At 49.5% G+C, this 9,743-nt stretch overlaps 1 protein-coding gene across 3 annotated transcripts; it reads right to left on the reverse strand.

Moving 5' to 3' along the window:
* Positions 1-4,243: 4,243 nt before the first annotated feature.
* On the reverse strand, positions 4,244-6,340 carry LOC101763426 (zinc finger protein CONSTANS-LIKE 16). Of its 3 annotated transcripts, none has more exons than XM_014805590.2 (3): positions 5,265-6,340; positions 5,016-5,189; positions 4,244-4,908 (listed from the first exon to the last, which is right to left on the reverse strand). In XM_014805590.2, the coding sequence occupies exons 1-3, from the start codon at positions 6,150-6,152 to the stop codon at positions 4,648-4,650; spliced, it is 1,323 nt and encodes a 440-aa protein (XP_014661076.1). In that variant the 5' UTR covers positions 6,153-6,340; the 3' UTR covers positions 4,244-4,647. The 3 variants fall into 3 exon arrangements, with proteins under 3 accessions (XP_014661076.1, XP_004953821.3, XP_014661075.1); XM_004953764.4 differs by having other exon boundaries at positions 5,016-5,192; positions 5,265-6,339; XM_014805589.2 differs by having other exon boundaries at positions 5,016-6,339.
* Positions 6,341-9,743: the final 3,403 nt, after the last annotated feature.

The following is a 9,743-nucleotide window of genomic DNA, read 5'->3' on the forward strand; positions in this document are numbered from 1 at the left end:
ATCTGAAGCCAACTGTCGAGATGCTCCAGATGACAATTGTTCTTCTCATCGTAAGATGCATAAACCTCAAGGTTGAATGCCTTCACGCCAATGCCTAGAGTGGTTTTTCAAAATGTGGTCAACTTTGTTTGTGAAATATCTCACTAATTTGTCCTTTTGGCATGTATTTTCATTTAACCCAAATGTCTCTTCACTGAAGGTGAGGTTGGGACGGCCTCTCCATGAACGTGCAAAAGCACGAGACACGCAAGCAACTTGGGCAGCATCTCGCATTGGCATAAGGGAATGTATATGACACCAGATGTCCTGCATGCACACATGAGAGTAAAATCATCATTGGAATTATAATGGCATCAAATGATTTACTCCATTTGGAAAAGAAAAGGTAATATGACTATAAAGAGTTAGCAGTCTAGCCTAGGTGCTCAGTGCATGATTACACAAAGTGCACTTAATTACAGAGATGGAGAATGCATAGAAATTTAATCGTCAAAGATATAATGAGACTAAATTCTAGGCGGTACCATTGGAAGGCTCGGCCCTGAAATTTTATCTTGTTGATTGCGTGAGGCCCTTCTTTTATTCCTTGAAGTAGTTATCCCATCTGCAACATATCATGAATCGATATCAATTATACAGACATCAACAAAAGAACAAGATAGCTTTGTAGGTGCAATACAACATGCTTTCATATCAAACATACACAGCTATGGAGCCTTGCCCGTGTAGAAGAAAATCCACATCAGAGGCAAACAATGAATTGCGCACCAATTTGGAATCATTTTGGTGGAGGCTTGCGAATTCAATAGGTAAAAACTGAAATATCAAAAAAAAAACATGAAGAGGAACAAAAATGGCTTACCGCGGGCTTAGATTTGGCCCAACAGCCTCATGGCACGACGATGCCTCATCTTCATCTCCCACTCACAGCCTGTATGAGTGAAGGCAATAAGGAGTGAGGACGGGGAATCCCAATCTCTCCGTAATCCGAGGGAAGTTTGATAGAAAACGTGTTTGTGTCGCTGACTGCGATTGCCTACACCCGGCAAATTTGGTTGGAACCCCTTCCTTACCATCGGGTGGGCCCATCTTCCCCCTTACCTTTTTTCTCCTTATGTCGCCAATGTTGCCTGACCATAGCCATCGACTAGGGTTAGGGTTTGGGGGTTACTAGATGGGGTTATTCTTCGGTGGCCTAGAGAGGCCCTGGGCCACGAGCCAACGAGCGACTGGTGGTGGAGGTGGATTGTGCACGAGGCAGTACATCACCGCCGGCCATGAGTGGTGCAAGATAGTCAACGAGTGGTAAAGGTAGTGGGGTTATCACCGTAAAAAACCTTAGTGAATCCAAGATAGGATGGCGGTGGACAAGGGCAAGAATCCATCGAAGAAGGTGGGAGGCCGGAGGAGGAAGATGAGAACTTACCGGAGATGGATGTAAAAGGAGGAAGAGGGCTCGTCGAGGATTGGAGCGGCGGCGCTGTGCCGGCTGCTAGATTGATTCAATCATATATGCTATTGATAATAAGCCTTGCCTATACCAAGAGTGGGAGGATCTAAGTGAACCCTACCTCGCCGCCTCGGATGAGGATTGGAGGAAATCCTATGAACCTATGGGCTCATGTAAGGCCCATTTCCATTTATGTGTCCCTTTTTGAAACCCACGCTACCAAGCCAATCCCTTCTGACTGCCGCTTGCCATGGCCACCTACTGCCATGTCTACCAAAAAAAATGTCATTTATTTTGTACATTGCTACTATAGCTCGATCCTCAGCAACCATGAACATTTAAATGATTGAGAAAAATACATGTGTTGTCATGGACAGCTAGTGAAAGTAGCTTCAATTCAAGATAAAATGTGAAAACTTGAATTGAACGATCACACCGTAGTTACAATGTGTTTGCTGGAAGGACAACCGCTTACATTCAAGGTAAAGGTGGTCTCCAATGATTGATAAGCGTCAGAAAAGGAAACCTGAGAAACAATGTCATAGGTCACTCCATCACAACACTCAAAAATTTGTGGAGAATTTTTATAGGTGACGTTGGTTTATTATATGACTATTGTAATATAGTTATTCTAGTCTATAGTCACCTAAAAGTGTAAGAGAACATACCTCAAATTCAAGAAATTATGGTAGAGTTTCAAGATTTGGCATGCGGAATGGAAGCTCGGTACGAGCATAAATGGCAGCATCATAAGTTTCTCCTAGTGAGAGTAGTACATGGAGCTCACCTACGAATTGAAAAGCTGGGGAGATACAAAGCTTTTGCTCTCTGTCACTCTCAGCCTTTCGCAGGTTGACACCTGACACCTCGATGTAGCTCAGCTGCCGCAGGCAAGGTATGTCGAGGCTTTCTATCGAATTGCAGTAGCTGAGTTCAAACCACTCGAGAACCGTGTTCAGATCTACAAATGCAACGTCGAATCCCAGATTTGGGTACCCAAATGGCTTCACGTGAATTTTTTTTTGATGAACTACAAAATTGTAAATCACATTTAGAGCTACAATTTGTATATAGATCTTCATCTATATTCATAGAACATTATCTTTTTAAAACTATGCCGCACAATGTACAGAATAACCACGCTTTCGATGGACGAGAAATTTAAAAATAACCCTGTCAAAGAGAGAAGTCATCCATCATGTAAATAATAGTGAGATCCATGGCCTTCTCACCCTTCTCACACTCTCAGAGAGAGAGATTTCTACTAAATTAAAAGATATATAAAATGAAAAAAAGGGTCACCCTAAACTTGGTTCCACGATCAGCCCACTTCAGCCCATTACCACGTAAGAGCAACTCACCGGCCGAGGCAAGTACTTTTCCTTCTTTTCTAGCAAAATTCATTCAGTTATGCTATAGCTACTATTTTTTGCCTTTGATTTCACATTCATTCGACATTTTGAAAGACTTTTTATATCATGTGTAATCTGCTTTAAAAAATCTAGAACACTAAATCAAACTTTTATGTGGTGATATGTTGAAACAAACATTCGTGTTAGATATGGTATGTCTAAGAATTATGTTGTTCAAAGGCGAAATAGCCGATTTGGTGCTTCGATGTAGTCTTGTCAGAGATTGAGTTTCGGCCCTCACCTTTTGAAACGTAAACTAACGGGGTTTGGAAAGACCGTGCTAAACTTTAGCACCGGTCGCATCGGATGTTTGGATACTAATTAGGAGTATTAAATATAGTATAATCATAAAACTAATTGCACAGATGGAATCTAATTCGCGAGATGAATCTATTAAGCCTAATTAGTCCATAATTTGACAATGAGGTGCTACAGTAACCATTTGCTAATGATGGATTAATTAACCTTAATAAATTCATCTCACGAATTAGACTCCATTTGTGCAATTAGTTTTGTAATTACCTCATGTTTAGTCCTTCTAATTAGCATCCGAACATCCGATGTGACCCTACTAAAGTTTAGCACCTCGTATCCAAACACCTCCTAAATCTCTCAACGTTTATTTCTCGAGTCAATCCAGTCCATGGCTTAATTATGCGACAACAAAAGGTTGCTGCAAATATATACATGGCTTAATTACAATATGCATGTAATTTACACATGTGGTGTTTTAGGTTTGTTTTGAGAACTGCTCTAGCATAAGAAAACGGGTGAACACCCATTACTAAAAAACTCAGCATTCATCCCGAGTCTCAGTATCGGTTGTATTTTGGCCCGATATTAATGTGAGTATTAATACCGGGCCTAACGGCTAGTCCCCAAGGAGCCCCTCGTGTGCCCTTTCCCGGTACTAAAGGGGTACCTCCCCTCACGCGTTAGCCCCCCTTCTCTCTCACCCCACGCTCATCCCCCTCCCCACATGTACTTATCCGCTCGTCCCCCTCATCCGGCCTCTCACCCATGCCTCTCTCCCCCACACATATCGATCCCCTCGCCGCCCCTACCGTCGCCGCCCATCTTCTCCCCCCTTCCGCTCGCCCCTCACCTCTTACATGTGCCGAGGAGCGGCGGCGGGGCAAGGAGCGGTGGAGCTCTGGCGGAGGGTTCGGCGGAGCAAGGAGCGCGTGGATCTTGGAGTAGCGGCCACCTCTCCCTCAAATCCGACGGCGGCAACCGGCAGGCTGAGGAGCGGCGGCGGTGGCTGAGCAGTGTAAGTACGCCGCTTCCCTCCCTCCCTCCCTCTCTGGTGCGAGGCTCAGGTGCTGTGCGGCCGGGGCTCCGGGGCTCGGGCGGACAGTGGCGGGGTGTGGCCAAGGTTCCATTCAGCGGAATTTCTTTTTTTATTTTTTAATATCCCTTTAGTACCGGTTATTTGACCCGGTACTAAAGTAAGGCCCACCTTTAATACTGAAGTAGCAATACCGATTGTACAATCGGTACTAAAGTGGGGTTAGGAACCGGTACTGAACGCACTTTCCCCGACCAATGTACACATGTACAGCAGTATTTTGTCCCGATCCTCGATCACGGATGCCGGAATGATTGAGGAGAGGAACGCAACTTGTGAAGAACCAACTAACTAAAGGAGCTTCGACAAATTCTGATGAGCCCGTAATTTCATGCCGAGCCACTGATGCCTCGCAGGACCTGCGCACTGCAGTCTGCAAGTGCAACGACCTCGACGCGCACGGCAACACGGGCGCGGCCTGACCGGCTCATCGTCAGCTAGGTGACGGCGCACGGCGCGGCGGCGGCGGCAGGTCCGGCTCCTCCGGCAGCCGGCCGCTTGACGAACCGGCCCTTCATCCGCGGCCGCTTCTCCGCGTTCAGCTTCCGCACCTCGTACCGTATCTTCTTGGCGAACAGCCTCGTCCGCCGCTTCTCCCGGTACCGCGAAACCCGCGCCTCCCGCCCGCCGCCGCCCATCCCCAGCCGCGGCGTCAACGCCTCCCCACCTAGCCGTCCTCCTCCGGCCATCCACACGCCCTGCACACCACGCAACAACCACGAACCCAATTGCGGTTACAATCTGAAGCACATGCGCGATCGATCGATCGACGAGCAGCGTAATAATTCGCAAGCAAATCACGTACCGAGTGGTGGGCGTGATGGGGCCAGAAGTCGTCGAGCTGGACGTCCGGCCGCTGGCCGTCGGTCCACGGCGAGCTCCCCCAGCTCTCGATGACGGCCTCGTAGTTGAGTCTGAGATCCAGGCTCCTCTTCAAGAACTGCGCGTCCGCGGCGACGCCGTTGCTTGCCGCCGACGCCTTCTGTTCGAAACAGTAGTCCTCGTCATTATCGATCACCGTGGGCGAGCTGCAGTTGAAGTCTATGTCCAGTACCTCGGCCGATTCCTCCGGCTTCACCTCCGCAGGGCTACGACCGAGAGCACCCATGTCGCCGTGGGAGACCACGATGCTGTCGGGCTCCATCTTTAGTACCCGCCCGCCGTCTTCCGTCGGCGTCGTCATTAGTCCTAGGCTCTCCATGTAGAACGATTCGTCAAGCTGGTTGCCGTCGTCGAGCCCTTGGCCAAGGAGCGCTTCCATGTCCGCGGCGAACTCCCTGAGTTCGGCGTCCGTCGGGCCGAAGCCGGCAAAGCTGTCCGGGAGCTGCTGCACGGGCGATTCTGCAGCCACCGGCGCCGCCTTTGCATGCTCCACGTTGCTGTCGTCGGCGTCCTCCCTGCAGCATGGGGCAGCAGCCGGCGAGTCGTCATCGATCGGCGGCGGCGAGCAGAGCTCGGCGAGGGCGCGGTCGAACGTCGGCACGCAGTACAGCAACTGCTCCTCCGCCGCCTCCTCCGACTCCTCGTCCTCGGCCTTCCGCTCCTCCGACGACTCGACGGTCACCTCCGGCACGACGATGAGCTTCCTCGACAGCAGCTGCCCGACGCTCTTGACCTGCGGCCTCCTGGTGCGCGCCTTGCGCCTGGACCACGCCGCCGGCGCGACCTGCTGGCGCTTCTTCGACATCAGCGTCGACGTCGACGGCGCGCCGCCCTCGAACGCCGAGAGTGGGTGCATCGGCGACGTCGGGCGCAGGCGGAGGCGCTCGTGCCGCCTGGCGAGCGGGTTGGCCGAGTGCACCGACGCATCGCAGCCCTGGCACAGGAAGGCGTCGTCGGCCGCGCAGTACCACCGCGCGCGCCGCCGCAGGCAGCTGTCGCAGGCGCGCGCGGCCTTGCCGCCCACGGCGGCGCCGGCCGCCGCCGCCTTCGAGCCGCTCATGTGCCGCCGCCGACAGGCGCGGCGTTCCTCTGGGTGGAGTGATCCCAAGAAACTTTACAGAAAGCTAGGTGCTCCTAACGTGCTGGAGCTGGACGGAATCACGGAATCGTAGCGTGACAAAATCGCAAGAAAATATCATCGGATTAGGGCTGGTGCATGAGTGCGAGGGCCATGGCCCAGCATGGCTCTTTTTTGGGGACCTCGGCCGCAATGCCAAGTGTACTTTCCACTTTTAGTGTAGACGTGGGGGGCCCACCTGCAGGCCTTATCTGGGAGGCGATTGGCCCGTTGGAAACACCCCATCCGATTCCTCGATATTTGATTGGCTGCCGCTGGATTTTCCGTGGGGCCACGGCATGGCCCTGCGACACGTTGGAGGAATACTGGTGGGACCACCAGCACAAGACGGCCACCCAATGAAAAGTCGTTCTCTGTATTGTATCCATCAGTTGAGCGTGATGCTGCTTCTGCGTACGCATTAAGTGACCTATATATGGATTTTTGAACTTTGGCTAGAATATCCTCCAAACGCTTGGGGAAAAAATTAATAATATCGTATATGTGATTTCAGTGGATTAATCTTGCTTGTTAATTAGAAAATGAGAATCTCAAAGCCAACTTTACGTGAATATGTTGATGTTCACCTACTGATACCATGAAACTTGTTGTTTTTGAGGTAGCTTAAATGAATAGCTACCTTTCTTTGAGAGGTTTATAGATGCATCAAGTGACACATACATTCAACGGAAGTAATTTAGCATATCCAGAGACTTCCTTGGAATTGGAGAAGCCAAATTGGTCACGCTAATCACCATCATATATTTGTAACGTACGTGTACACGGATGATTGGACATTGTTCTTATTTTACTTTTGAGGCCCCGTTTGGATCATTGGAATTGAATTCCATCCTAATAATTATAATTTAGACACAAATTAATTAAGCTAATATAATTGTATGTGGAATATAGTTGTATATTATAGTTGGTGATATGGGAGAGATACTTGTATGCTGCACTTCTACCATAGAGAAGCGAGTCTAAGAGCGTGCTATAAGAATTGAATTCCATTCTAATAACCATAATCTATAGAATCAATTTCCATCTCCCACCCCATGAATTTAAGATAGACTTATATCTAAACTTTGGAAAGTTGTGGAATGCCACATTCCAACATAAATTAGCATACTCCATTAAATAGATTCCAATTCCTTGGACCCAAACGGGGCCTGAGTGGAAATCATTGTACACTATTAAGGCAGGTGGCACGACTATCAATAGTTGAGCTCTACACTCTTCTATTTTCATGCATGCTCAAGCATAATAAGACTCGCACACATGAGCTCATTATTCCTCCCTCCTCTCATTCCCTTCTTCCACCTCTCTTCGTCTATGGCTGGAATTTGCAGGGAGCTAGCTCCACTGGGGTTGGGGGCTAGAGGCCCCCCCCTCCCCACCCCACCACACACACAGAGGATCCACCCCTGGACTGACCTATGAAGATATCCGCCAGTTGTCTGAAGAAAACAATGTTGTATGGGTATAGATAGTGTACAAATTTCTTTGTTCATTTCATTTGTCTTTGCATGTCTAGTACACTTTCTACGAACATTCATGCACACAAAGGAGCAGATGAGGAGATCCTCAAAGAGAAATATCAGGACAACCTCTGTTTACTACTCGACTATTAGCGGACGTACATGACATGTGCATAGCATGGCTATCATTAATGTTCGCCTAGAAATAAAGTGATCAACTAAAATTTTACTTGGAGCTCAAACACCAAACTTTTGTAAGGTGTGGACTTTCCATAATAATGTGCGTAGAGATCAGACTAAAGCTCCGTTTGGGAGGGCTTCAGCTTTCGCTTCTCCACCAGCCGAAGCTGGAGCCCTACCAAACGACGAGATGGCAAACAGCTTCGGTGGAGAAGCTCTGTGAATCGCGCTGACTGGAGCCGATTGAGGGAGCTGGAGCCAAAAAAATTGTCTCCCCACGGCTTCTCGCGTCGTTGGACACCCTTGTCCTCCGGTGGGGCTCGAGGGCGGTGGTGTAGGAGTAGAGGCGTGGGCGGTGGTGGCTGGCGGCGGACAAGCCACGACAGAGGATGGCCGGCGGCGCGTGCTGGGGCGCGGGGCGGGATGGAGCTGGAGGGCGACGGGGCATGGGTGACGGCGGCGGCGTGGGCCTGGAGGGCGACGACAGTGGGAGCAGAGGTGCGGGGTGGTGGTGGTCGATCACGGGTGAATGGATAAGAAAGAGAGAGGAAGGGAAGGAAAGGGGGAAATAATAGGAAGAGAAGAGAAAAGGGGAAAGGAAAAAAGAAAAAAAAGAGAGAAAAGGGAGAGAAGGGGAAATAAAGAGAGGAGAAAAAACAAGAAAAACGAGAAAACCAAAAAATAAAAATAAAAAGGATAAGGGTATTATAGATATTTCATCATTTTTATCCATGTTACACAGCTACGAGAAGTCGTTTTGCCAAATGTTTTTCTATCCAGACAAGCCGAAGTAAAAAAAAAGCTGCTTCACCGAAGAAGCCACAGGCGCAGCCCTGCCAAACGAGACCTAAATAAGTTTTCTTTTCCACAATGGGTTAGAATTGAAAGTCCAGGTCAGCTTCCCAAAGCAATACAACACTAACCCACCTAATCCCTTATCCTTTTTATTTTTTATTTTCCCTCTTCTCTTCCCATTTCTTTTTTTTCTCCTCTCTTTCCTCCTGCGTTCTCTTTCTTCCTTATCTGTGCACCTCTCCTCCAGTCCTCCGCCCCCCATGCCCCAACGCTCGCCTCAGCGCCCGCCTCCACCGTGCGCCCCAACGCCCACCACCAGCCGCCTCCACTGCGTGCCCCAACGCCCGCCGCCAGCCGCCTCCACCACGTGCCTCAGCGCCCAACGCCCGCCACCTCCACCGCACACCTCAGCACCCGCAGGCGGCCGCCACCGGCCGCCACCACCCCGCGCCCTTGAGCTCGCCGATGACCAGCACCTCGCTCTGCCCGTTCGTGGTGCTACCTCGCTCGGCTTGCGGGGTCCTCCCAGGGACAAAGTTGGCAAAGGGTGTGGAGGAGCCGGGGGGGAGCTAATTTTTTTAGCTCCCGCTCCATGGAATGGCTCCAGTCAAGTCAACGGCATTTGGGGAGCTCCGGCGGCGAAGCCGTTTACTGCCTTGTCGTTTGGTAGGGCATCGGCAGAAGCCGTCCATGGAGCCGGAGCCAAAGACACGTAGAACTTTAGTTTATTAGGTACATCGTGCTTTGTAAGACTAACCCTCGTTTTTGTAGATTCAGTATGTAGAACTCTAGTTTAGGGATGCTTCAGCATCTATACAATTCTGATGTAATAATTTCATTACACTGTTCTAGTTTTTGGCTGCTGCTGCTTCTAAATAACTGAGTGTTGAGCTACCATGAATAGCTTCCTTGGAGTGATTTACGGAGACGTTAAGGAACTTCAGCGATTTAAGCCTGTCACCTGATTATGTACATAAATTCAACGAAAGTAATATGTCCTACATTCCTACCTCGAGACTTCCATGAGCATGTTGAAGCCAAATTGATAGTGTCAATCAGCATCATATTGTAAGGTGTACAC

This window comes from Setaria italica, chromosome I (assembly GCF_000263155.2).
Source record: "Setaria italica strain Yugu1 chromosome I, Setaria_italica_v2.0, whole genome shotgun sequence".
Classification (NCBI taxonomy): Eukaryota; Viridiplantae; Streptophyta; class Magnoliopsida; order Poales; family Poaceae; genus Setaria; species Setaria italica.